General features: G+C 48.3%; 8 protein-coding genes across 8 annotated transcripts; 5 read left to right on the top strand and 3 right to left on the bottom strand.

The window, feature by feature from the left end:
• Positions 1-429: 429 nt before the first annotated feature.
• Positions 430-5,252, top strand: ANOM_002468 (putative cell polarity protein (Tea1); the record flags this gene model as incomplete). Its single annotated transcript, XM_015547725.1, has 4 exons — positions 430-808; positions 907-1,309; positions 1,370-1,652; positions 1,715-5,252. Exons 1-4 carry the CDS (start codon positions 557-559, stop codon positions 5,250-5,252), a joined length of 4,476 nt encoding a protein of 1,491 aa, XP_015409724.1. The 5' UTR covers positions 430-556.
• A 2,267-nt stretch (positions 5,253-7,519) lies between these two features.
• On the top strand, positions 7,520-9,747 carry ANOM_002467 (casein kinase 1 family protein; the record flags this gene model as incomplete). The annotated part of the gene is made up of 5 exons (XM_015547724.1): positions 7,520-7,769; positions 8,069-8,143; positions 8,205-8,277; positions 8,343-9,372; positions 9,503-9,747. Coding segments are annotated over 4 exons (1,233 nt in total), but the record flags the coding sequence as incomplete, so codon positions are not given.
• A 1,593-nt stretch (positions 9,748-11,340) lies between these two features.
• On the top strand, positions 11,341-12,409 carry rsmA (putative bZIP transcription factor (Fcr3); the record flags this gene model as incomplete). The annotated part of the gene is made up of 3 exons (XM_015547723.1): positions 11,341-11,484; positions 11,544-11,791; positions 11,896-12,409. The coding sequence occupies 3 exons, from the start codon at positions 11,341-11,343 to the stop codon at positions 12,407-12,409; spliced, it is 906 nt and encodes a 301-aa protein (XP_015409730.1).
• A 2,316-nt stretch (positions 12,410-14,725) lies between these two features.
• On the bottom strand, positions 14,726-15,688 carry ANOM_002465 (Phosducin family protein; the record flags this gene model as incomplete). Its single annotated transcript, XM_015547722.1, has 4 exons — positions 15,622-15,688; positions 15,376-15,558; positions 14,928-15,310; positions 14,726-14,868 (listed from the first exon to the last, which is right to left on the bottom strand). The coding sequence occupies exons 1-4, from the start codon at positions 15,657-15,659 to the stop codon at positions 14,726-14,728; spliced, it is 747 nt and encodes a 248-aa protein (XP_015409731.1). The 5' UTR covers positions 15,660-15,688.
• Positions 15,689-15,926: 238 nt separating this feature from the next.
• Positions 15,927-19,254, top strand: ANOM_002464 (coatomer subunit gamma; the record flags this gene model as incomplete). Its single annotated transcript, XM_015547721.1, has 6 exons — positions 15,927-16,280; positions 16,370-16,680; positions 16,738-17,701; positions 17,750-18,097; positions 18,152-18,967; positions 19,022-19,254. Coding segments are annotated over 6 exons (2,772 nt in total), but the record flags the coding sequence as incomplete, so codon positions are not given.
• Positions 19,255-19,782: 528 nt separating this feature from the next.
• ANOM_002463 (F-box domain protein) lies at positions 19,783-20,987 on the bottom strand (the record flags this gene model as incomplete). Its single annotated transcript, XM_015547720.1, has 2 exons — positions 19,783-20,551; positions 20,614-20,987. 2 exons carry the CDS (start codon positions 20,985-20,987, stop codon positions 19,783-19,785), a joined length of 1,143 nt encoding a protein of 380 aa, XP_015409725.1.
• Positions 20,988-21,270: 283 nt separating this feature from the next.
• ANOM_002462 (putative HAD superfamily hydrolase) lies at positions 21,271-22,607 on the top strand (the record flags this gene model as incomplete). The annotated part of the gene is made up of 3 exons (XM_015547719.1): positions 21,271-21,416; positions 21,475-21,777; positions 21,842-22,607. The coding sequence occupies 3 exons, from the start codon at positions 21,271-21,273 to the stop codon at positions 22,605-22,607; spliced, it is 1,215 nt and encodes a 404-aa protein (XP_015409726.1).
• Positions 22,608-23,268: 661 nt separating this feature from the next.
• Positions 23,269-25,323, bottom strand: ANOM_002461 (cytochrome P450; the record flags this gene model as incomplete). The annotated part of the gene is made up of 8 exons (XM_015547718.1): positions 23,269-23,431; positions 23,751-23,830; positions 23,900-24,223; positions 24,278-24,369; positions 24,438-24,552; positions 24,632-24,893; positions 24,945-25,023; positions 25,071-25,323. 8 exons carry the CDS (start codon positions 25,321-25,323, stop codon positions 23,269-23,271), a joined length of 1,368 nt encoding a protein of 455 aa, XP_015409727.1.
• Between the last annotated feature and the right edge of the window lie 1,130 nt (positions 25,324-26,453).

Genomic DNA, 26,453 nt, shown 5'->3' with positions numbered 1-26,453 from the left:
ACTCGCCTCTTTATTTTTCTCTTGTCTTCTTTCTCCTTTTCTTTCCCTTCTTGAGGGCTTTTCTTTTTTTTCCACTTGTCCCGCCCTTGTTTACCTTGTCTCCTGTATAAGTCGCTCATGCTCCCCCGGAGTCGCAATCGAAGGTTCGCTTTGGGAATAGAAGGAACATTGTCGCCCTTTGCTCCAAGACGCTGAGCGACTTCTGAGGGTTTTCCGTGGCTTGGATGGGACCTGTTCCATTGTTCCTCTTAACGCTCTGACCACCGCCCAGAACATTTGGAAGGCACGTATCCAGACCTGATCGAATTCCGGCTGGGTTCCGTCGTTCGCTGTCTTTAGACCTTCTACAGCCTGGTGCCCTCGTTGTTTTCCTGGTCTTTTTGTTTTTTTCCTGCTGATTGTTTTTGGCCTGTTTAATTTGATTCTGCCATTGTATTACTGAGAATTGTTCGACTCGTGACAAAGCGGCCTTACTTGGCTTTCAGCGCTGCCTTTCCCAGTGCCGTTAATCTACAACCCTGTACTCTGAACGACCGTTTACGATTCAATTGTCACGATGGCATTCTTGTTCAAATCGAAAAAGAATCAACAAAATACTGCCCTTCCTCCAGCAAACAGAAGCCTCCACACCTCCGAAGGAGCGTCAACACATGCACCGGCGGCGCCCAATGGAATAAAAGAGCGGGAGGGAAGCAATTCGCAGACGCCGACCCCCAGCAGCAGCTACAATAATTCTCTGAATTCGGTGAGCAGTATCAACAGCCCGGAACAGCAGCGGTTGCGACAAAGAGCCGAATCCGAGTCGCAGGTTGGTACTCCCCGGCTCCCTTGACCTCTTGTTAACGCCTTTCGCTGGTCGCAAGACAATGCCTCTCGACCCCATGCAGCATGGCTAATCAAATCTAGGTCCAACGGCCGCCGCAACAATCGATGAACAGCAATACTCCCAATACGAGCCCCGGTGCTTCATTGTACCCATGGTCACAGCGTCGCTTAAATTTCGACACGCCGCAGACGAATCCATTTCCCCGTTATGGCGCAGCTATAAATGCTGTTGCTTCGAACAAAGGAGATATATATATGATGGGTGGTTTGATAGACGGATCAACTGTCAAAGGAGATCTCTGGGTGATTGAAAGTGGCGGGGGAGATCTCTCATGCTTCCCAATTGCCACTGTGTCGGAGGGGCCCGGTCCCAGAGTCGGTCATGCGAGTTTACTGGTCGGTAATGCTTTCATTGTATTTGGCGGTGATACAAAAGTGGACGAGGCCGATACTCTGGACGACACACTTTATTTACTGAACACCTGTACGTGCTGACGTTATGACCCATGCTGGAAGAATTGTGCCCTAACATCTTATATTTCAGCCTCTCGGCAGTGGTCGCGCGCCATACCTCCTGGGCCCCGGCCTGCTGGGCGTTATGGACACACCTTGAACATCCTGGGCTCCAAGATTTACGTCTTTGGTGGTCAGGTTGAAGGTTACTTTTTCAACGACCTGGTCGCATTTGACCTCAACCAACTGCAAAATCCAGCGAATAAGTGGGAGTTTTTAATCCGAAGCAGTCACGATGGTGGTCCACCTCCGGGCCAGATACCCCCGGCCAGAACGAACCATACAATTGTAAGCTTCAATGACCGGTTGTATTTGTAAGTCTTGCATTTTTACTTTCCCTTGCCTGATAACGTATATTTTACTCACTCTCATACAGGTTCGGAGGAACGAACGGCTTACAGTGGTTTAACGACGTTTGGAGCTATGATCCTCGCGCTAACCAATGGACTCAACTCGATTGCGTTGGGTTTATCCCTACGCCGCGAGAAGGGCATGCAGCAGCTCTTGTAAACGATGTCATGTACATATTTGGCGGCCGCACAGATGAGGGAATCGACCTTGGGGATCTGGCAGCTTTTCGTATCACGACCCGACGGTGGTATTCTTTTCAGAACATGGGACCTGCCCCATCACCAAGATCTGGGCACAGTATGACGGCTTACGGAAAGCAGATCATCGTGATGGCGGGTGAGCCAAGCTCTGCACCAAGGGACCCCGTGGAACTCAGTATGGTATACGTCCTCGACACATCGAAGATTCGCTATCCGACCGAGTCGCCAAACGGAGATAGAGCACCCCCACCTGGTATGAGAAAAGGCAGTACAGACAGGCAAAATCCTCAGGGGGGCCGCACATCTCGCGAGGCGCAGAATCAACTTCCAGATCCACGGCGACCAGGTGCCTCACGGGAAAGCATGATGAGTCCAACCGGCAGACCAGCAGACGTTGGTCCTAACTCAGGGCCCGGGTCCCGACTCCCGAGGGCCTCTATAGCTCAGGCTCCTGCAGGACCTCCTCCCCCAGGTCAAGCTCCCACCCCTGGCCCTCGAGGGAGCACCCCCCAAAACGTTATGAACCCACGAAGCAAGACCCCCACAAAACTGGATCGGTCGTATGGCGGTCCACCGGTGGATACCACTCGAGCGATGGCAGCTGATCGGGATAGGGAGTCTCCAATTGCCAAAGAATCCCCCAAGGAGGCTAGACCTGTTCACGATTCTGGATCTGGATCAGGAGATCGTCGCACACCTACTCAGCAATCACGGATGTCTGCCCGAGCTATGGAGGCTGGCGAGGCAGCCCCCCTTATTAGTGCACCGGCCAGGCAACGGTCGCTGCGTCACCACCGACAGCGCAGCTCTATGGATAGTGCCGATGAATCTGTTTTGGGTCGAAATGCCAGCATTGATGGCTCGGTAGACTCTCGAGGTTATCGGGGTTCAAAGACCCTAGGTGATGAACCCCGGTCACCAAGATTGACTGCACATCAAGAAGCACTTATTAAGGAGCTCGAGGCTGTGAAAAGCCGTAATGCATGGTATGCGTCCGAACTTGCATTGGCCAAGAAGGCTGGTTACACGCCGAATGCTTCAAGTAGCCCAACTTTAGACGAGCGGGCGGGCGATGCGTTCGCTGACGAGGACCGCCCCTTAATTGAAGCATTTCTGGCAATGAGGGCGGAACTTGCAAAGATGCAAGCAACTGTAGATCGACAAGCTGCTATAGCTTCCAAGCGGGTCGCTGAGGTTGAGCACCAAAGAGATGTGGCTGTCAATGAAGCGGCTTATGCTCGTGCTAAGCTTGCTGCTCATGGTGGTAGTCAAAGAGGAACTCCGCAACCTGATGGGCGCTCCCAGGATCCTGAAGAAGTGATGACGGAGAGAAGCACTGACATCAGCAGAAGATTGGCTTTAGCCCTTGCATCTCAAAATGAGCTAAAGTCAAAACTTGATACGGTTACAAGTGAACTTGAACAAGAAAAGCGGGGTAGAGAGCTAGCTGAAGAGACATGTGAAGCTACCAGGAGACGTCTAGCTGAACTTGAGATGCAAAACAATGCTTTAGAGGTCGAAAGCCTCCGTGCAGAATTACATCAGCTGGAAGCCTCCATGAGGGAAGAGGCTTTGCTACGAGCTGAAGCAGAATCCGCAACAAAACAGCTGACCTTGGACAAGGAAGAGCTAATGAAAAAGGTTGAGGACTCTTCAATTCACCTCAAAGACTTTGGTACTAATCTGGGCGTGCTCCGAGAGGCTGTTTCTGCGTCTTCTGGAAAAGCAGCCCTTCTCGAGAAACAATTGGAAGAGGAGCGTGAACGTCGGGAGGGGTTGGAGAAAAAATTGCTGCAGCTCAGATCCGAGCACGAGGAACAGAATGCCGAGCTTGAGAATATTGTCCGTCGTCTTCACGACGCCGAAGAACTCGCCGAAAGCAATGCCAGGGAAGCTGAAACACATAAGAATGCGTTCTTGACAGGACTTGACCGCGCAAGATCCTTTGATTCCGATTCTTCCATACGGTCGCTCGCAGACCAGCGGGTAGCTGCCCTGGAGGCACAGGTGGAAAGGGCAAATAAGCTGGCGAAAACTAGCCAGGCAGCTGCAGATGAGGCAGCAGACAAGCTCCGCCGTGCAGAAGAGAGGATTGCAGGCTTAGAAGCATACCAGGAACAGGCCAGTCGGGAAGGTTTGCAGCTTCGAAGGCAGCTCCAAGCAGCTATGAAAGAAGGCCAGTCTCATGCCACTGAGAACAGGGAGCTGAAGGCCCAGTTTGAAAACCATCAACGCGAGTCTGGCGCCTTAGCCATCCAACACGCAGCTCTCAAAGACCTCCTTGGTGAGCGTGGAGTCAATTATTCTGATAGCAGGCGTTCTCCTCGACTGGATTCCCCTGGGTCTCGGTTTGGAACTCCTGAGCAGAGTCGACTTCGTGAGCTAGAGCAGCAACTCTCGACCAGTCTTAAGGCCCATGAAGAAATGAAGGCGTCATTCGAGACTCGCGAGCAAGAAGCTGACCGTGCATATAAGGAGAAGCTAGAACAACTTGAAAATGATTACCAGTCAGCAGTTCATTATGTTAAGGGAACTGAAAAGATGTTGAAGCGGATGAAGGATGAACTTACTCGTTATAAGTCCCAGAATGCAAAGATACAATCAGAATTGGAAGCAGCCCAGAGTGACAAAGCACAACCTTCTGACCGATCGCCGATGCAGGCCGAGTGGGAGACTGAACGTGCACAACTTCAGAAGTCTCTTGCCGACCTACAGCAAGACACTTCGTCCTCTATCGCAAAACTCGAAAGCGAGCTCGCCAAACTGAAGAAGGATCTCTCTGCCGCCGAGGCTGATAAGGAAAACGCTCGATCCGAATATGAAAGTTCCCATCAAGAACTGATGGCTTCTGCGGAAAAGAGCCGTGCCGAACTGGATCAGCTTAAACACGAAAATGCTCTTCTCGAGAGTCGTGCCTCGGATGCTGAACAGAAGGTCAATATGCTTTTGGATCAAGTGGAAGCGTCGGTTGGGCATTACCGTCGACAGTCCCAGCATGGCCAAAACATGAACGGCATCTCGCGGACCTATAGCAACGCCTCGAGCAACACCATCAGCAGATCAAGAGCCAACAGTGCTGTGTCACAGGAGGATCCATTCCCTGACAATCGTGGCTCTATGGCTTTGGACTCTCTGGCCAATGAACTGGAGACCTTGCGTAGCCACTGGGAGAGTACCAACCGCAATTATCGGTTAAGCACTCAGTCTGACTTCGACCGGACTCCCACCAAAGAGACAGGGCTAAGTGACAGCCTTGCGGAATGGAGGCGGCGCTTGGATGAGGATGACACCAGAGCAAGTTCTCCTGAGAAAAGTAAGCCCCGTAACACAGAAGGGGGGGCTACAACAACAAACATGATTTAAGAAACTCGGCAGTATGCGGATGACTTGTCTATACTCTATTGGAAAGCCTGCTGCGAGGCCTGAGGCTTGCCAGGGCCACCCTGTGTCTTCAGTATCGCGTCCTCGAAGCGCCCTGGCGCTGTGTATGGTTTGATGGATCGTTGACTTGTCATCTCGGCATATGTTATGTGTGTTTTATAATCGTTTGTTATTCTGACTATCAGCTGGCTATTTTAGTCAGTCCGCGATGAAGTCAGGGAATTATGATTCATTTCCCATGTTGTTCATGTTCCTTCTTTCCCTCTCCTATGTTTGTTCCTTTTGTCTTCTTTTTGTTGCTTTATTCTCCTTCGACTTCTTTTTTATACCCCTTCACATTTTGATACAGCCTTGGAATGTACTATTACTTAACTTTTCACTTCACGAAGTCTCTGTCTGAACTAAATCAATTATTTGCTTTTCACAAACCACCAGTTATTCATTGAGTCAGTCTCAGCCTCATGGGTGGGTGAAGACTATATAAGTAAAGTCAGTGAGATGAATTTATCAAGTAGGATCAGCTCGGAGATTCTCATCTGATTAAGACAAGTATCGCCCCGGCTCCCAGGAGGTCCAAATTGTACACAAACTCGGTGAGATGCCATAACTTGATCATCGTTGCAGCTGGCCCAGTGGTAAATGGACTTCAGGTTGTTGAGGGAGGGCGATTTTGTCATGGTTTTTGATCCCTTTCCTGTGTGCGGAGTATGGGGTAAATCCAGGCCAAATACTGGATATCGATGCTCTAGGATGACTTAGTGTGATCATATTTATCGGAGCATGAACAATAATATATATAGTAGCAGATAGTTATGTCATGATGTGGATGAATAAAAACATTAATGAGGCGCTGTAAGCCTGACTGGATGATTTGGCGATGGTCGTAGTACACAGTTGTCCATCAGAACTGGGATGAGGCACATCATACCACTGCGGACAGGACAATTCTGATCGTCCGTCACCCGATGTATATAATATACCGATCACTGTGGCATCGGTGTCAGAGATCTTGAGCTAGCGGCGGTTTCTGCCCAAAATCAGGCCCCTGTAATCGTCCGTAATTACCTGACAGAGTCCGGAGTATGTCGGCGGATCCATACTGGTTTTGCCCAGACTCAGATGACCCCAGATCAATCAATGGACAATTGGATGGATCCATCCTGGTAATTGCCTCAGGCCCCATGTGAGGCAGTCAATCAGTGTCGACTCTGGTACAACAGGATTGAAATATAATGATCCAATTGATTAAATAGGGCCACTCGGCCAAAAATTTGATTGCTGGTATAATTGTTAATCGGCGGCGACTTGAAATTCAATCCACATACAAACGTCCATGTGGCCATGGGAATGTGCACCGACTTTTTTGCCACGAGATATTGTAACGATGTTTTTTTTTTATATTTTTGTAACCTTGAACTTTCCTTTTCTTTTTTTTTGGGGCCAAGTCTTCCCAGCTGTTACACCACTGAAGGCACCCACCGACGTAGTATACAAGCATTGGTAGACTATGTTGGATGAATGTCTCGTACTGTATTTACCTGACCTATATGTACTGGATTATTGAAATGGTCCTGAGCACCGTCTTTTGATCAGTAAGGTAAGCATCTGACGTGATTGGTGTTTACCCTAAAGTGGAATAGCCTCTGTCGCTCTTAAAGAAGCTGATCAAATACTCCGTACGCTAAGCAGATAGAAAAGATAATAAATGGAAGGGAAATTGGGGTACCTAACCGTTACTTTAGTAGTAGGAAACATAGTATCGTATGTATATACTCTGTACGTCCAGAAAGAGTTACAGATGAGAAGCTCTAAGGTATGAGACAATTTTTTTTCCCTCTTCTCGTTTCTTTTTTGCCTTTCCAAGAAAACAAACGTTAAATAAATTACTACTTACGCCCTCTTAGTGACAAGTTTCTTCACCGACTTACTGAGCATCTGTTCTAAGATGGATTAAATAATTTTTTTTTTAAAAAAAAATTTAAAAATAAGAAATACGTGTTTTTTTTTTAATTAAATTTTCTAATTACAATCATTTTTTCTACCCTATGGTGTTCTTTGCCCGACCAGAGTTGGTCACTGCCTGATACTTTTCATACAAAATTACCAAAAATACCCAGGTCGTAATTGAAATATATCTGCTGTGACAAGCTGCGACCGCCAACCACAGCCAAACTGATCACCGGCCTTTACCCGCCCCTCTCAATCTTACTCTCTTTCTCTTCTTCTCCTTCTCTCTCTTCTTTCCCTTCTTTCCTTCCATCCCACCTTCCAATATCAAGGCGTTGTCCTTGATTTATTGCCATTTGTTTCCACTCTTCTATCCCTTCCCCCCTTTTCCTCTTTTTGTTGGTTTTTCACACGCCCGTATTACTTGTCAGCCTCTTTCAAAGGCCGTCAAGTCATCACCTCATCTCCTTTTTCCCTCTCCGCCTTTTTGCCTTCCCGGTCGGTCGGAGCCCCAACGGTCGACATCACCGCTATCCCACCTCTTTCTACAAGGTTTGTTAGACTCGCGCTCTTCTTGGTCCGGCATTATCGTTACACATCTGCTCTGTTTCTTGTGTTCCTCGAGTGTTTCACTACCAGACATTCCCTGCTGCCAGCTGGTGGTAGCCTCGGTGGGCAAGATTCACTGTGTCAAGTAACTACGCGCCGAAGGCGGCCTGCTTCATTGTGACCCTCTTCCCCGCTTATTCCAGCCTCATTCTGTGTCCATCCTGCAGCTGTTCTTGTTGAAATACGTCCTTGATCACTTTTAAATCTTGCCCATCCAACAACCTTGACCCGGTGACTAACAACCTGACCTGCAGTCTTTGTGATCTTACAGCCGCAGCCATCAGCTGTGTGTGCGTTTACTAAAGATGACGACCATGGTACGTAGTCTGTTGCTACTACCTTTTCTCCGGACAGCTATAGTCTAATAAAAGCTCCTAGGATTTGCGTGTCGGTAACAAATACCGCATTGGCCGCAAGATCGGAAGCGGTAGCTTCGGTGACATCTATCTAGGTGCGTGTTTATCCCCTTGGAATGGCACCGATCGGGCTGGTCAACATTGACTGACAGAACCCAAGGAACTAACATCATCTCCGGCGAGGAGATTGCCATCAAGCTCGAGAGTGTCAAGGCTAAGCACCCCCAACTTGAGTATGAGGCTCGTGTTTACAAGTCTCTTGCTGGTGGTGTTGGCATCCCCTTCGTCCGTTGGTTCGGTACTGAATGCGACTATAATGCTATGGTTATCGACCTTTTGGGTCCTAGTTTGGAGGACCTTTTCAACTTCTGCAACCGCAAGTTCTCGCTCAAAACCGTACTTCTCCTGGCTGATCAACTCATCTCCCGCATCGAGTATATTCATGCCAAGTCTTTCATTCACCGTGACATTAAGCCCGACAACTTCCTGATGGGCATTGGTAAGCGTGGAAACCAAGTCAACGTGATCGATTTCGGTTTGGCCAAGAAGTATCGGGACCCTAAGACACACTTTCACATCCCTTACCGCGAGAACAAGAACCTTACCGGAACTGCCCGTTACGCCAGTATCAACACTCACTTGGGCGTTGAACAGTCTCGCCGCGATGACATGGAGTCTCTGGGATATGTCATGCTCTACTTCTGCCGTGGCACGCTCCCTTGGCAGGGACTTAAGGCTGCCACTAAGAAGCAGAAGTATGACCGCATCATGGAGAAGAAGATGACCACGCCCACTGAGGTCCTTTGCCGTGGATTCCCCAACGAATTCTCGATCTACTTGAACTACACCCGCTCCCTGCGTTTCGATGACAAGCCCGATTACTCGTACCTCCGCAAGATCTTCCGTGACCTTTTCGTCCGCGAGTCTTTCCAGTACGACTACGTTTTCGACTGGACTGTCTACAAGTACCAGAAGAATGCCGCGATGATTGTGGATGCCAGCAACAAGAAGGATAAGGAAGCGGAGGAACAGCAGCGCCGCCAAGGCGTGGCAGCTGCTGCACCGATGGGCACCCCTGGTGCTGCTGCTAAGCCTGGTGCTATCTCAAGCCAGCGCCGCAAGGTCATCGAACGTGGAACTCTCGACAACACCCCCGACACCAACCGTGCTGTGGGAGGGAGTGACAGGATGTGAGTATCTGAAACCTAGGTTCCGTGTAGGGAACCCCTTTCCTCTGCGTTTGGTGATTTGCCTTGACCCCGCACGTAGAGGTCGCCTTGAATCCTAGAATCTGACTAATCTCATAGTCTTCGGCGTTAGGCTGCGTTCTGCTTCCAAGGTTGCTGCTTCAGGTGCTTATGGCCCTACCGGTAGCCGCTCGAAGCGGGACGATGGATACGGTGCTCAGTGGTACTAATTCTCCAACATGGCAGGTAGCTCAGCTGTTCTCTCTCGATGATAGTTTGACTTCCTGCATGTTGGCATCCCATTATGTGAAGAACTCAAGAGCATCGTGATGCTGGTAACCTTCTGCCACCTGCAGCAAATCTTCCGACTTCTTTCGCCTTGGGTCTCCATTTTTTCCTTTTTTATTTTACTTCATTGCATTCTCTGTTAGCCCGTCATCCCGTTTCCGATCGTCTTCCGGTTTCCGCCGTCTCGATCCGCCGCGTTTTCCCCCCGATCTGCCTACTGGTTTATCTGGACTTCCCAGTTGTGCCTGAGACTCCGTACTCGAATACTTGAATGCGTTCTCAGAATCATAACATTCGATTTGCACATGGGAAGTACTTGGTAGAAAGAAACAAAACGCTATTACTGTGGCTATTTTACGTCATCCCTCCCCGGTTGTCATGTTTGTCCAGGATCTCTACGCCATCTTTTGGAACCGACCGGGAGGGTTAGACCGAAGGAGATGCAAAATGAAAAATTCTGTCTTTCGGCAGAATGAGGGGTATCTTTCAGTTGATGCCTGCCACTGAAGACCCTCGGATATATCATTCATTGTTTTGTTTTATTTTCCCTCCCCTTGTTTTGCAATTGTCTTTTGATCTCCTGTTTTACACATTTCAGCATTCCAGACTGTTATTATGTTATTATCGACGCAACATTGGGGACGATGAGTATGAAGGTATGATACGAAGATGTGTGGGAGGCGGTTATTCTTGATGTCCAAGGGTCAAGGTTCACATGCCGTACGAGAACTGGATGGCACGGGTGATGGTACTGCGCACGATGAAATGGACAAAAAGAAAGCACGTCTCTATAATCGGTAACTGGCGACGGAAAATGGCTAGGGTCGCTTCCGGGGTGGTATTGCGTCATGCGAGGTTGTTTTCCTTCGTGGTATTTCATGTTTTCTGTTGCTCTCGCTCCTCTCTTGTTATGTGAAGAAGACTGGACAACATTCGAAGGTGACCGGGCTGAAAGGGGACGTTTGGACAACTGAAACAAAATGGCGTCTGTTGTCCTGAAGGAACAGCGGTTAGGGTTTCTTCGAGTGAACCTGTCTTGTATTCGACATATAATCCACGTTATTTGCTGCTCTTGACTAATCCTTCTCCGTAACCAACTGTCTCGAGTGAGAGATTCTTTTACCCTGTAGCTTTTAGATCCTGGCTTCGTTTCGACCGACCGACCCAAGTGGGTACGTTGGTAGGAAAATGAGCACTACTGCAGTAGTATAGTATCAAGTATATACTTACTAGTTTTATGGTAGGGTCTAAAGCCAACGTTGGACCCTTAGAGTAGTCGGTAAGGTACGGGGTGTCAACTAGATTACTATTTATATCTGGGTACCTCAGTCATGATCGGAGATTGGCGGCTAGACTTAGACCTGACAAAACAGCGACCAGGGTCAGCTGCTTGGCTTGAAGATGTCAATGGAATGTGGTCGGATTGAGACCAGCCTAATCGGTAGAGAATTGATTGTAAGAGTTCGACTGAGGTAGAAAGTTGTACATAAATTACTACCAGATACAGGACAACAAAAGAGAATACGTCATGTAATACGAGACTGTAAAATACACGGACAAATTGTAGGCCAATGCCACCCCCGGTTTTTTTAGGCCCGACCTTATTTTGCGATCGCGCCTTCTGCTCCTCTTCAAACCCCCTAACCTATTGTATGCTTATCAAATCGCTGAAGAACCGAAGAGATGGAGTACCCATACTATCCCAATTCCCAATCGCAACCGTTCTCTTTATACAACTTGCAAGGGGCGCCGACCCTCGGTCAGAACGACGATGACAACCATCGAAATCCACAGACCGATAACATCCAGGATACTCTCGCTTCGTTGGTCTGCATTCCTTCTGTTGACCGGCTAGTGCCGAGTCCTGTTTCACTGACCATGGCAAGGGCATACAGAGTTTTCAGTCCTTCGACCCTTCGTTTCGCTTCCAGAACCCCACTGCAACGTTCGGACAACCGCCAAACTCTCCACCCGAGTCATTCTCGAAGCATTCTGCCTCTGGCAGTGATATCTTCGGCCAGCCGACCGAGCTGACTTTGGTAGATGGAGAGCCGGGGTTTGGTAGGAGTAGTAGCGAGGAAAAGGAATCTATGACTCCGGCGCAATCTAAGCGCAAGGCACAGAACAGAGCAGCGTAGGTTCAACTCCCTTTTTTTACGGAGGTTTGCCTCTTTCTTGCGACAAACCTCCCAGAGAGGGGTAACCGGCCCGGCTAACGTTCTTCTCCCGCTGCGGCAGTCAACGCGCGTTCCGCGAACGAAAGGAGCGACACGTGCGAGAGTTAGAGGAAAAGGTTAACAACCTGGAACAAGCATCATCCAATTTGGTGGCGGATAACGAACGCTTGAAGCGGGAGTTAGCCCGGTTTACAACGGAGAATGAGATCCTGCGGGCAACGTCGGGCTCGAGCGACCGAACACATCACAACTCAGACGAGCCAACTACGACAGGGCCGCTGAGATACACTCCCACGGATTTTTACTCCGAGCTGGTACCAAAGGGCGAACCAGCTCGTCTCCATCGAGTGTCAGTCTGCCCGAAAACCGGGGAAAGGCTGCTCGGTGCCGGTGCTACGTGGGACCTAATCCAAGGGCATGAGCTATTCAAGCGCGGTCTAGTAGATATTAAAGATGTCTCGGAACGATTGAAGAACATAACCCAGTGTGATGGACAGGGCCCTTCTTTCCCCGAGGCCGCGGTGCTCCATGCCATTGAAGAAAGCGCGGCTGCTCATAATGATGACCTTCTTTGAGTTTGGAAGTCTACAAAGTGACGCTTGCTCTTTTGAATTCGGGTACGCTGCGTTTATGGCGCTTGTTGGTTGGCGTATTTGGTTCACGATTCTAATGACTGTTATATCGCTTCCTACTGGAACTTGGGAAATTTTTTATAAAAAGAATGCGAGGGATTATGTAACTGATGCTGAACTGACCGCTACTGGGGCCGTTTACAGCTGCAATTCCCACCTGTAGGCGGCCCTGAAGAATCAGACATCCCTCAACTCCCCCCCTGCATTACTATGTTATATGGGAAGGGAGCTTCGTTCAGACCAGCCCCTTTCATCTATCCATGGTCAATATCATATATTGCTATGGACCAACCCGAGCTGCAACTGATTTGCCAGAATATTCCTGAATTCGCAATGTTGTGTGCTCTCCCATCTTTTCCGCCATTAAGCGTAACTCGATTCTTTGGAGAAGATGCGGACGAGCCCTTACACGTGGGGGACCTAGCATCGTTCCTCCCTTGTTTTGGGGAATAATCCTAGGAGAGGAGGCATGCCAGAAATGTGCCAGGCAGATAGAAAGTTCTCCAGACCCCGAAATTCGGCCATGGCCGAGTTATAGGTCAATGGGGAGGGCTAAGGGAGAGAAGGAGAAGAAAGCGGAGAGTGCCCCTGCAAATGTACCCAAGGCAATGATGAGACTGGAATACTAGGGCTAGGGGTGATGAAGTCACCAAACTGATTACGCCAGTTGGCAGCATCCATTCTTCAGAATGAGTTTGGGAAGGAGAGCGGCAGAATATAAAGATCGCATGATCTGTTATGCTAGGAGGGTGTATCTTACGTACAGAGTACATGCACGAGAAGACATGTACATATGTGCTTAGCGCTATGAATTGGTTCTCAAACAGACCGCTAGACCCAGTCTTCGAACAAAAAAGAAGAGAAGAAAATATATGAACGTTTTTCCTTTCCCAAATGTATGTTGGGGCCTTGTCAAGACATCCTGACCAAAGTCTCGTATTGAACAGAAGGAGTATACCTTTACTCAGGACATTGTTCAACAGAAACCGATGCATTGAAGGCAAGGTGGTCGAGTGGTTAAGACGTAAGACTGTATGTAGCCTTTATTCAGCGCTGAATCCCCCACCATTTACTAATAATTACCCAGTGAATTCCTCATATGGATGATATCTTATCCCTTCGGGGTCGCGCGTTCAAATCGCGTCCTTGTCGACATTTTTTTCTTATATTTGTTTCACACCCACAAAGAACAGCTACCGCTCTCCAGGTGTTAAAGTTGGATCTAAATTTTTATTTAAATCAATACGGTATCGCCTCGTCCAGTCCATCGCGAAATATATCTTGTCCATTTATACATACCCTTCATCTTTCCTCAAAGCCGCAAAATCCTTCATCCGAGGCAAGGTGGTCGAGTGGTTAAGACGTAAGACTGTATGTTGCCATGTTATTCCTTCACGCACCATTCCATATCTAATTCCTTCTCTAGTGAATCCAACCATTGGATGTTATCTTATCCCTTCGGGGTCGCGCGTTCAAATCGCGTCCTTGTCGATATCTTTTTTCCTTTTCTCTTTCTGGCTTTCACTTCTTTCCTCTATCTACTTCGTTTTTTCACTGGAAAACATTGGCTCTCTCAGCGGTGTCCTCGTGCTTGAGCGCCGTCTTTGGCTGAAAACAAATAGAACCCTATTTACGCCTTCTACATATGTCTACATAACTTAAATTATAACACCTTCTGCCTATCGTACTTAGTATATATCTATATCATCAGAGTCTCTTATAGATCTCTAACTCCGTCGTCGTGTTCTCCAGCTGTCAGGGTCTCAACAGTCATTGTCTCATATTGCGGCCTACTCGTTACATTATTTGTTTAGCTCCAAACCAGAACACTAAGGGTGGATGATATGTCCAATGTCTATAAATCCATATGCTGAACTTTAATTGATATGGCAGATAACTAGACACCATCTAGCTAAGCTCTTTGATTGTGTGTATGAGAATAGACTCAGTCCCCATTTATGTTGAGGACTTTGGATCCTTGTCGCCGTCTATCTTGGATCTCGGAACGCCCAGTCATTGCATGAGCAATGGAAATAATTCCGTGGAATGTATAATTTTGCACAAGCAATAGGTCTCCAGGACCAGTTTGGCTGCTTATAACTAATTAACAATACAAATAACACTACATGCCAGATGTGGGTTGATTGAGAAGCCTAAAAGATAACAAGATGCACAGAGATGGTGCAAGTTAAGGAGAACCATTACTCATGAGCGAGGGGGTGATCATGACATCTAGTGTTGCAGTACCAATAGTAGCTTTCAGTCCCAGTCGTCATCGTCATCTTCTACTCGAGATTGTTTTATTTTCGATGGACGAGCGTCATCTGAGTCGTCAGATCGCTTCTTCAAACGTACATCACTCTCCTTGAGGGCGCCTAGGTCTAGGAGCATCCTCTCGAGATCTACAAAGACATAAGCATTAATACCAAGACTTGATACCATATAGAGCAAAGCTCTGTACTAATGGGCATGGGTTTGACGTTACCTTCGATCGTCGTCCTAGGGCCTTTAAGCTCCCTTAGTGTTACGAGCTGTCTTTTTATCTCGCCGTCCTTGTACACTAAGATTGTCGGGGTGTTTCTATCCGGATACCCTTCAATGCACATATTGCCGCGAATTTCGCAAAACTTGATGTCGCCAAACTTAGTCGCCAATTGCCGCCATAACTCCGTCAAGCGCTGCGACTCGACATTACCACTCGATGATGAGGACAGATGCACAAGGACAAAGGCGTTATTGGAAGCCTCAGTCACTTCTCTTCCGTAGTCGACTTTCTGAAGTGGGTAAACTTGGTTGTATATACTGGTTTTCTGGAGCGTGGAGAGCTCTGCAAAACGTTGCTTTCTGAATACCTGATTAGCGACCGTATTTCGACCATAAGAAGCCCGTAAGCGCCGGCGGTGCGATACCGATATTGCTCAAGGAACTCTTCATCCTCTTCGTCTTCAAGCTCGTCTAGTTCATCCAAATCCTTATCTTCTAGTCGGTTCTCGTAGGCCTTGCGCTCCGCCTCAACAAGGGCTTCTTGAATGAGAGGTTCCGGGTCCTGAGGCTTCTCGGGGATAACTCCGTGTTTGCGGAGAATATCGTTCCTGCGGCGGGGTGAGTATTAGGATTGTATAGGGAGGGAATGTGGTGGGGACGCAGAGGCGGACCATTCTGTATCTTCGTTGGGGTTGACTTCAACTTGCATGATAGGTTAGTGTATAGTAAAGTTCAATGGCCAAAACAGAGGATATCAAGAAAGAAAAAGAGAAGAGCAATTCAAGTGCCTAAAAAGAAGTATCAGTCAACCATATTTCTACGATCTCAAGATACAGATGATGCATGCCGCGTGTTTGCATGGTTTGCAGCGTCAGCCACGGTGGCTTTAAGCCCACAGACGCGGAAGGACTAAGTAGACTAAGGCCACCTGGAGATTGTTGGATGCCATCTGGACCTCCTCGTCCGACGCTTTGGCAGAACATCCATTCATTCTTCCCTGGGACGGGTTTCTCATATCCTCCACTCAATCTCGTCCCCATATTCGCTCCCTCCCCGTTCCCTTGTCTCTCCTGGAAGATAATGAGGGTGCGCTAATCGCTGTTTCACCGCCTGCACCAACTACAACTAAACATTGGGACCTGACCCGCCCTTACTCGACCATTGACTCCGACGTCACTTCAACGGGGTCTAATTCCCATACATAGAGCGTGAGAAAGAGAGTCTCAGCAGCTGCAATTCCTGCAGCCTGTCATCATGAGTTACATGAAGAAAGATGAGGACGCCGACCAGACTATGATCAAGCTGGATCGGACCTCCGTCTTCCAAGATGGTAAGGGACTATCACAAACAACCCCCCCTGGGTCGCATTGAGTGTACAGGGACCCCGTGGGCTAAACTTCCTTATTTATCTACCTCCAGCCCGATTGTTCAACACCTCACCGATCTCTCCGCGACAATGTCGTACCCTTCTGACCAAGATTGCGGTCCTCCTTTTCACCGGGGAGCAATTCCCCACGAACGAGGCGACTACGTTGTTTTTCGGTATTTCCAAGTTGTTCCAGAACAAAGACCCATCGCTGCGGCAAATGGTATATCTCGTTCTGAAAGAGCTTGCCAACACTGCGGAGGATGTTATCATGTCGACTAGCATTATCATGAAAGACACCGCCGTCGGTAGCGATGTGCTCTACCGGGCGAACGCTATCCGTGCTCTGTGCCGCATCATCGATGTAAGCGCATTGCCAACCTTCCCATCGCTGAGTGTGAGCTAATTGTTGTTGGAAAAGGCCACGACTGTGCAAGGCATTGAACGATTGATTAAGACCGCAATTGTTGACAAGACCCCTTCGGTCTCCTCCGCCGCCCTGGTCTCTTCGTACCATCTCCTCCCAATCGCCCGTGATGTTGTCCGCAGATGGCAGAGTGAAACGCAGGAAGCAGCGTCGTCCGGAAAACAATCGACTGGATTCCTTGGATTTGGCGGTAGCTCTACCCATGCCATCTCGCAGTCGAACTTCATGACACAATACCACGCAATTGGCCTTCTCTATCAGATGCGCTCGCACGATCGTATGGCTCTTGTGAAAATGGTTCAACAGTATGGTGCTGCTGGTGTGATCAAGAGCCCGGCTGCACTTGTCCTGCTGGTGCGGTTAGCAGCGAAGTTGGCAGAAGAAGACCAGAGCTTGCGAAAGCCTATGATGCAGATGCTTGATGGCTGGCTCCGACACAAGCACGAAATGGTCAACTTCGAGGCGGCAAAGGCTATTTGCGATATGAGGGATGTTACCGATGCCGAGGCCTCTCAAGCCGTCCATGTCCTGCAATTGTTCCTGTCATCTCCTCGGGCGATTACCAAGTTTGCAGCTATTCGTATTCTCCATAACTTTGCAACATTTAAACCCCACGTGGTGAACGTCTGCAATCCTGACATCGAATCGTTGATCTCGAACTCCAACCGCTCCATTGCTACCTTCGCTATTACCACGCTGCTCAAGACTGGCAACGAGGCCAGTGTCGACCGTCTGATGAAGCAAATCTCCGGCTTCATGGCTGATATTACCGACGAGTTCAAGATTACTATTGTTGAAGCTATCCGCACGCTGTGTCTGAAGTTCCCCAGCAAGCAGGCCGGCATGCTTTCATTCCTGAGCGGCATTCTGCGGGATGAGGGTGGATATGAGTTCAAGCGGAGCGTTGTCGAGAGCATGTTTGATTTGATCAAATTCGTTCCCGAGAGTAGGGAAGAGGGTAGGTCTTCCATGCCCATCAGGATTTCATGATGCTAACGTAAATCAGCTCTCGCCCATCTCTGTGAGTTCATTGAAGATTGTGAATTCACCAAACTGTCCGTTCGTGTTCTTCATCTTCTTGGTGTAGAAGGACCAAAGACTTCCCATCCTACCAAGTACATTCGCTATATCTACAACCGAGTCGTCTTGGAGAATGCAATTGTACGCGCTGCTGCTGTGACAGCCTTGGCCAAGTTTGGTGTTGGACAGAAGGACCCAGAAGTGAAGTCGAGCGTTTCTGTTCTTCTCACACGCTGTCTTGATGACACTGACGATGAAGTGCGTGATCGTGCTGCTTTGAACCTTCGTCTGATGGCCGAGGAGGATGAGACAGCGTCGCTTTTCCTCAAGAACGGTAAGCTTAGCACTTGAAACCTTTCTGGCCTGATTTGTTTGCTGACAGATTTAGATTCAATGTACTCTCTTTCCACATTCGAGCACCAGCTCGTGATGTATGTGACATCGACAGAGAAAGAAACGTTTGCTGCAGCATTCGATGTCTCTACGGTCCCGGTTGTTACCCAGGAGCAAGCGCTGGCCGAGGAACGGACCAAGAAACTCACGACTGCAACCCCGACACTCAAGGCTCCATCCACCGGCCCCCCGAAGAGCAAGGCCAATGGTGTTGCCGAAGCCGCCACCGTTGCTGCCACTCAGAAGTACGCAGAGGAGCTTATGCGGATTCCCGAGCTCAAGGAGTACGGCACCTTGCTCAAATCTTCTGTTCCTGTCGAACTTACCGAGAGCGAAACGGAGTACGTCGTCACGGCGGTCAAACATATCTTCAAGGAACACATTGTGGTGCAATACGATATCAAGAATACTCTGCCGGATACTGTTCTCGAAGATGTCACCGTTGTTGCGACGCCCTCCGAGGAAGATGTTTTGGAAGAGGAGTTCATTGTACCCGCCCCCAAGCTTGCTACGAATGAGCCCGGAATTGTATATGTTACGTTCAAGAAACTTGCTGGCGAGAACAGCGTACCAGTCACATCATTTACGAATATTCTGAAGTTCACCAGCAAGGAGATCGATCCTACGAGTGGTGAGCCTGAGGACAGTGGATATGAGGACGAGTACCAGGTCGAAGATCTGGAGCTCACAGGCAGCGATTATGTTATTCCCACTTTTGCTGGCAGCTTCGACCATGTCTGGGAGCAGACTGGTGCGAATGGAGAGGAAGAGAGCGAAACGCTGCAACTTAGCAACATGAAGGGCATATCAGGTAAGCCATTTCCTAGCCAGGCTTGTCAAGTATCAAGTACTAAGCATATCACAGATGCCACCGAACAATTAATCTCCGCGCTATCTTTGCAACCTCTTGAGGGAACTGACGTGGCCCTCAGCAACAGCACACACACGCTTAAGCTCTTTGGAAAGACGGTATCAGGTGGTCGGGTTGCAGCCTTGATCAAGATGGCATTTTCCAGCAAGACCGGTGTCACAACGAAGATTACCGTCCGGGCGGAGGAAGAAGGCGTCGCACCGGCTGTGATTGCATCCCTTTCCTAAGGTTGTAAATTGTAAATGGTAATGGAGGAGGTTGTCATGACAGGAGGCGTACCCTGCCACGAGTCCTGCATTATGAGATCGGACTTGTTTTGTTTGTTCTTTCCCCAATTTTTGATAATCCAGATGTCAAGCTAGATATGATGGCTTTTCTTCTCTTCTTCTATCTCTTTTACCCCTTTTTTGTAGGTGTCTAAACTGTTTATCCATTTCATACTTCTGATCATGTTTCCCTGCTGTGTGTCGTGACGATTCCATCTCATAGCCTTTATTGTAGTTGTCAAAAGCGGTTTGATCCATGTTGATTTATTTTTTAGATAACACTACTTGAATCGTCGGTTTTGGAATCGTGGCAAGTGAACCTGGACTTACTATAGCCTTTAGAACTCATATAGAACAAACACTAGTAGTACATCCGAAAGGACGCCTTCAGGCAACGGTCTTGGAAAACGGCGAATAAGAGCTTTTGTTTTGGTCTAGTCATTAATCGTAGCTGGACATATATGCATATCGTACAATGCATGGATAAAATCAAATATAATAGACGCCCACTTGCTCCTCATCATCCCGAATCTCTGTCCCAGATTGAGAATCACGCCGCTTAACCCGTTCCTGGAGAGCGTTGTCAATCTCTATATCCTCTTCCTGGCGCTCGTCTGGGACCAGATCCTCTACGAACCCGACAGAGCGAAGACTCGCCAGTCCCGAGTCGAGGGCACATATCAGCGTCTTCGTCTCGAAACTTAACTTAAATTCCTCGCACGGAAACCCGAATTCTAGTGCCTCTAGCTCCAGTGGCGGGAACACGTGGCATAGGATGATGAAGAACGAGTCTTCCACCATGTCGCCCGGTACACTTAGGAAGTTCAGCTTGGGTAGAAAGGCGGGTATAGCGTTGATGGATTCCGGGGTTAGACCGCGGTTTGAGCCGGAGATGGTGAGGCGTTGGAGGCTTTCGCCTAGTTGCGGACTACTCATGAGGCTGCTCAGGTTTGAGACGGAGAGGTCGGAGCAGTTTTTTAGTGCTAGGCTGGTGAGCGCTGGGGGCCAGGAGAAGGTGGGGATCAGGAGGGGGTTGAAGCGTCCGCTTATCTGGAGACGGTGGAGGGAGGGGGGCCATGGTACTTTAGCAGATTCGGGATCGGTCAGGATGGTTGATTGTGGGAGGCGAAGTGTGACGAGTTTGTGGAGGCGGCTAATGGCCTGTTTGAGGTTGGTGAAGGAGATTGCCTCGTGGACAAGTGCGAGGTCGAGGTTTCGAAGGTTGGTGCATTTTGATAGCGCTGGGAGGCTGCTTATGCTGGGGTGGAGTGTTAGCTATCTTCGCATTCCTATATAGCTTGAGTGCGCAGGTATACGCACGAGAAGGTAAGGGTTGGAGCGACGAATACTTCTAGATTCTCCTTGACTCGGCCCAGTAACCTCGCGGTGAGGCTGTTGGAGCTATGATGGACGAGGTGACTTAGGTTTAATCGATGCACGAAACTACCGAGATTCAGTTTGTTCTTCCGTGCATTGATCGGCGGGCTGATGGTCTCTGTGAACCGCCTGAAGGAGACTCCAGAATCTACCCGAGGCCTTTCATAGAGGTATGCGATGGCGGCGGAGTACCATTGGCGTGATACCAAACAGCAGGCATGGAGAGTCCGTTGGCGATCGAGCTCATTCCCATCGACGTAAGAAACGATCTGCACCACGACTTCCGTGGGGAGATGAATATGGCGAGAGGGGTGCATCGGGGGCGTTCAGATCGCTGATTTCCATGGTAAGGTTGTCTGCAGCCGATCTTTGTGGTGGAAGTGGAGTCGGTGTGGGATAGACTAAAAGAAATAGTATGCTTTCTTTGCTTTTCTGCTGCGGGAGAAATGATATCATGGGGTCGCCGATAAGGAGATAAATTGCCGACCAGTCGTGACCAGTAAACAACTCCTCCGCATCTCCCATCGGTCTTGTTTCCGTTACTCCTCCAAACGATATTACCCCCTTTCCACCACTCAATTTCATAGACTATTGTTCAGAATGCGGCCCCAAGGGCTTTGCCGGTCTTTCGGCCTGCTTCACCGCGCGGCTACTCGTTCCTTCGTAGAGTCCGGTGCAGGTCGCCGATTCATTCAAACGACAACCAGCTCCCAGCCTCGGGTTCCAGACTTTGCCTTTGCTTTCGAGTAGGTATACTATACCTCTGAGCTCTGCCTCAGCTTCAATGTCTAATTGCGTGACCAGTATCGACGGCGTCCTTCTCAGATCCTCCAAGCCCATCCCCGGCGCTGCGGAGTCATTAGCTCTCCTCAAGGAACAGGGAATCCCCTTCATTCTGTTGACAAATGGCGGTGGGAAACATGAGACGGAAAGAGTGGCCGAAATCAGTGAAAAACTGCAGCTACCATTGGATCCCTCGGTAATCGTCCAGAGCCATTCCCCTTTCGCGGAGCTCGTACGCGGACCAAATGAGCAGAGTTCTCTCGAAAACAAGTGCGTGCTAGTAGTCGGAGGTGAAGGCGACCGCTGTCGACAGGTTGCAGAGAGGTACGGTACTTGCATGCACCAGAGTAACATTAGCGACAAGGCGCAGTTTTGACACAACCCCCAGGTACGGCTTCAAAAACGTGATCACACCTGGTGATATCATCATGGCCAATCCGACCATTTGGCCTTTCTCGAATGTGTTCAAGGACTACTATAAATCATTTGCGAGACCACTGCCGAACCCCCAGGACCCTAAAGACCCGACCAAGGGCCTCAAGGTTGACGCCATCTTTGTTTACAATGACCCGCGTGACTGGGCTCTGGATGCGCAAGTGATCATGGATTTCTTACTCTCGTCTCAAGGTGTCCTCGGAACTCTCTCAGAGAAGAACGGGCAGTCTGACTTGCCAAACCGGGGTTACCAGCAGGATGGTCAGCCACCTCTCTACTTCTCGAACCCCGATCTGTGGTGGGCTGCAGCCTACCATCTCCCGCGTCTCGGCCAGGGGGGATTCCGGGAAGCGTTGGAAGGCACCTGGGCTGCAACGACTGGTGGCCCGAGCAAAGGCGTTGAGTTGAAGAAAACGGTTATCGGAAAACCGTACCAGGGTACTTATGAGTTTGCAGAGAACCAACTCCTGCGGAACCGCTCCCGCGTTTTTGGTGCAGACGCCAACATTCCTCTACGAAACGTATACATGATCGGAGACAACCCGGAGTCTGATATCCAGGGCGCCAATACATATAGGAGTCCTTATGGCAGCAATTGGCATTCGCTTCTCGTGCGAACTGGAGTTTATCGTGGAGGGGAACCCACATGGACACCGGAGTCCATCCACGACAATGTCAAAAAGGCGGTTGAATATGGCTTGAAGTCCTCTAAGTGGTAGTTTTAAAGACATCATGCAGAGGCTGTCATGTTTTCGTGAACATCGGGCTATAGACTAACGCTGCAGCAGTAGATGACTTAGCATATAGACAGGCTCGTCAGCTGCGCCTCCTTAAACCTACTTGAAACCTTACATACTGTTAAATGCATATAGATACCATAACGATCCATCCGTTTACTTATCTTTTGTTAATGGGATCTGAAACTATTACAGCTCTTATGTTTGCCTCTTGTTCGGCCGTTCAGGTAGATATCGCCGTCGCTGGTGATGATATCTGGAACTGTGCTGGCGGAGTAAGGGGTCAGATGGAGAAGCCATGGCTTTCGACCCTGTTCTTATATATCAATTAGGTTGTTCTGGACGCCAAAATGTGGGTTTCCCTTCTCCTTGCTGATCTGCATACACATAAACTCAACTGTAGCTGATGTCAGCTTCCGCTTCATTCTTGACATTTATTCTTGCTCATAAATCAAGGAGTTTTTCAGGATTAACTCCCTGCACTATCTATTGTAGTTTACCTTCTGAAATACGTGGATAATTAATATTCTGTTATAGAGGAAGGAAGATATGATAGAGAGGGCGGGCTTTAAACTGCTGTTGGACTACAGAATTTACAAACTATTGAGTGCAAAACTCCTTGAATTCCTAACAGACCTATAGATCATGCTAGATGATCCTTGGTGATGCGAACCTTGACTGGCTTCCTATTAACAGCCAGGACAAAATCAGACCACTCGATACTTGTTTCGTCTGTCTCGAAGAGCTCCATGTCAAAGCGCAGAAAGAAGATCGCTAAGCATAGATATATTTCCATATACGCAAGGCTGTTCCTTCTGTTAGTGAACGCTGATTTTCAATTTAATCAAAAAATAGATGGGGGGTACTTTCTTGCTTGCAACACAACGACGGCGCCCTTTGCCGAAGGCCACATTCCAATTGTCTAGATCTTTGGCGGACTCCCTGAGCCAGCGATCAGGATTAAAAACCTGAGGATCTGGGAAAAGAGAGGGATTATTATGGACACTCAATGTGCTCATTGATACGATTGTCTGTGTCTGATCAGCTTGATTTCCTCGCAGCGGTGTTGGCTTTTGAATAGATGAACGACTCACGCCTCCTGGGATAAACTGTGACTGGACATACATCCCTTCAGCAGGCACCACTCGTGGCAGGTTTCCTGGAATACCAGAGGAGACTCGCAAGGTCTCCTTTATGACTGCTGTCTAGGAGTGCAGAAATTGTCTCTTAATTAACAGTCCATATAAGATAGACAATTGTGAGGTTTGCCTTACGAGGTATGGCAGATTTTTGATCTGGTGCCAGTCAAACTCTTCATTTATAGCTGCCGAAGCCCCTTCAAGTTCGGTACGTAGCCGGGACAGTATCTCAGGGGCGCTGAGAACATGATATATAGCATAGGAGAGGGTATACGCCGTTGTATGGCTCCCACCGATTGTGAATAATAATGCTTCATTAATCAACGCGTCGAATCCCATACCAGGGTGATTCTTTTCTTGGTCGGGCTCTCTCAGAAGGTGGAACATCGTTTTCTTTTGTTGATGAGCGGACTTCTCTTGGTTCTGTTCCAAGACATTTTCCACTAGAGGTTTGCATTGCTATCAATTCTGTGAGCATATAAATGACCCCTGGAAGGAGACATATCTTCTAACCTCAGCAAGATTGATGTGGCCAGGTAGCAAATGCCTCTTGACTCGATTGGGTAAATGAAGACAGATCGAGCCCAGTATGGGAAAGTTCTTGGCTACTCCGTCAGTTAATATGGGAGTTTCTAAAGAAAAGGTAGTGTGCTTGAGTCTATGCTGGGCTTACTAAAGCGCATTCTGGACGCAAATTCGTCAATACCAGTCAGAAAGGCTGGATACTCCTCATTGGACTCGACCAGGTTTTTCGAAACTCCGAAACTGATATCGCAAATTACATCGGCCTATACGAGATCATGAGCCACTCCTATGCCATGAAAAAAAGATGCTGATGGACTACTGAAATGCCTTCGCTTTTCTTACCGTTATACAGCGGAAGACCTGTTGGATCGTAATAGGTTGCCCGCGTTGAGCTTTCAGCGCTATTAAGTCTCCTGCTTTCTGCACCTTCTGCGCAACACTTGGCGCAATGTCGTTAACTGCTTTCGTGGAAAAGGTTGAGTTCACTACAGTTCGCTTGATATGGTGCTTGGATTCATCAGTCTGCGAAACGAGCGAGTCCCCTAGACTTAGGTTTCCATAAAAGGATGGCGCTTTTTGGTACACGGCTTTGGCATGGAAAACTCTGTCTTTGTTAACGGCTATACCAGTTCAAGTTTATATAGACGCTCCTAACGTTTTATAGAAATCAAGGTCGTTGATATGGAGGTGATTGGGGGCAATTCGAATAATATCCGATTCTTTTTCATTATGATCTGCCAGTCAGCCCCTGCCCTAAAGACCATTTGAAATGGCTCTTTACCGTATCTCTCATGCAGTTTCGGAAAGTCTTTAACATATGACCCATTGAGGAAAAGATCATAGTAAAGGTCATACCAACTTGTCGCCGCGGCAAGTTTAGGACCAGGAAACTTGCTAAGAGGGTGAAACCACAACCTTCGAACAACAACACATAACAGTAGTACAGGTATTATCAAGAAAACATAGAATATTTCTTGTGCATCAGACAGTCTAACAGTAGGAAATGAAGCAGGACTTTGCAGGATGATACCCATCTTAGCGATTTCTCTCAGGGATAGATGTGAGGACTTGAAGAATGGTATTAGATAGCTCCCATGCGAGAACCGATGTTGCTCATATACCCCGAGGGAATATCCATATAAATGGGCATAGTAATTGCCACGACCAGGGAAGTTCTGCTTTGTTGGTCTTTGGTATAATTAAATCTTAACTTTTCATTATTATGCGTTGTCAAATGCGAGGAGCAGATCTATCCCTGGATCTGACCCCCGTCGACAGTAGAGCCAAAGACTAATTTCAAATACTATGTACTCCAACTCCATGTATGAACATCGACCCCCATCAATTTCGGTACATATTAATCTGCTCCTATATGGCCATGTATCACAGTATCCACTTGAAAGCTGCTGTCATCTCTTAGAAAGCACAGTGCGTGCTTCTGCATACGCCGAAAAGCCGCAACTATAACCAAGTGGCACTCAAGCCAAGACAGGATTTGACATTTGAGTTTCCCAAGCTGCATGAAGATGTATGAAAAAGGATTCATTGCCATTACCTTTGCATTAGTGTGGTTTATCTGCCGCCACCCGCGGGTGGCCTTCGCTAATTCCCAGAGGGTAGCCAGTCAAGAGAGGCAGAATGGGCTGTATAAAATATTGTGATCTATCAAAACTGACCCTCGTGCGTCTTTTCTTTGGGAGCCCAGAACGTGTGACTTCTACAGAGTAGATATGCTGTCTTGGTCCTATGCAAGGGGACTTAGTCGGTGTAGTAATGCATACGAAGGTGTGACCAAAGAAGCATGGATAGAGGATTAAATATCATGCTGTCTAATGAATTTGCAAGCAAACAAATGTCAAAAAGGCAGGCAGAATATCAGTGTAAACAATTGTGACCTAGAAGAGACGCGATTCTATTATCTATAACGCAGCAAAGCGTCTGCAGTTTCGATAAACTGTATTCTCTCTTTCGGCACGAGGATCCCATGTTAGAAGTGATCTTCCAAGTTCATATCAACTTTGAAAAAGCAATATTCTAGTACCCCGGAATTATAGCATCCAATCAATGTGCCAATATTGGTTTGCCAAAGGTTTATGCAACCCTCCCAACGGTGACTCTGTCTTCAACAGGCCATCAAACCCGAAGAACGCGTAATCAGAAAGTC

This window comes from Aspergillus nomiae (genome assembly GCF_001204775.2).
Source record: "Aspergillus nomiae NRRL 13137 chromosome Unknown contig00044, whole genome shotgun sequence".
NCBI lineage: Eukaryota > Fungi > Ascomycota > Eurotiomycetes > Eurotiales > Aspergillaceae > Aspergillus > Aspergillus nomiae.
Note: the sequence above shows the minus strand (reverse complement) of the source record. Positions and strands in the feature narration are given on the sequence as shown.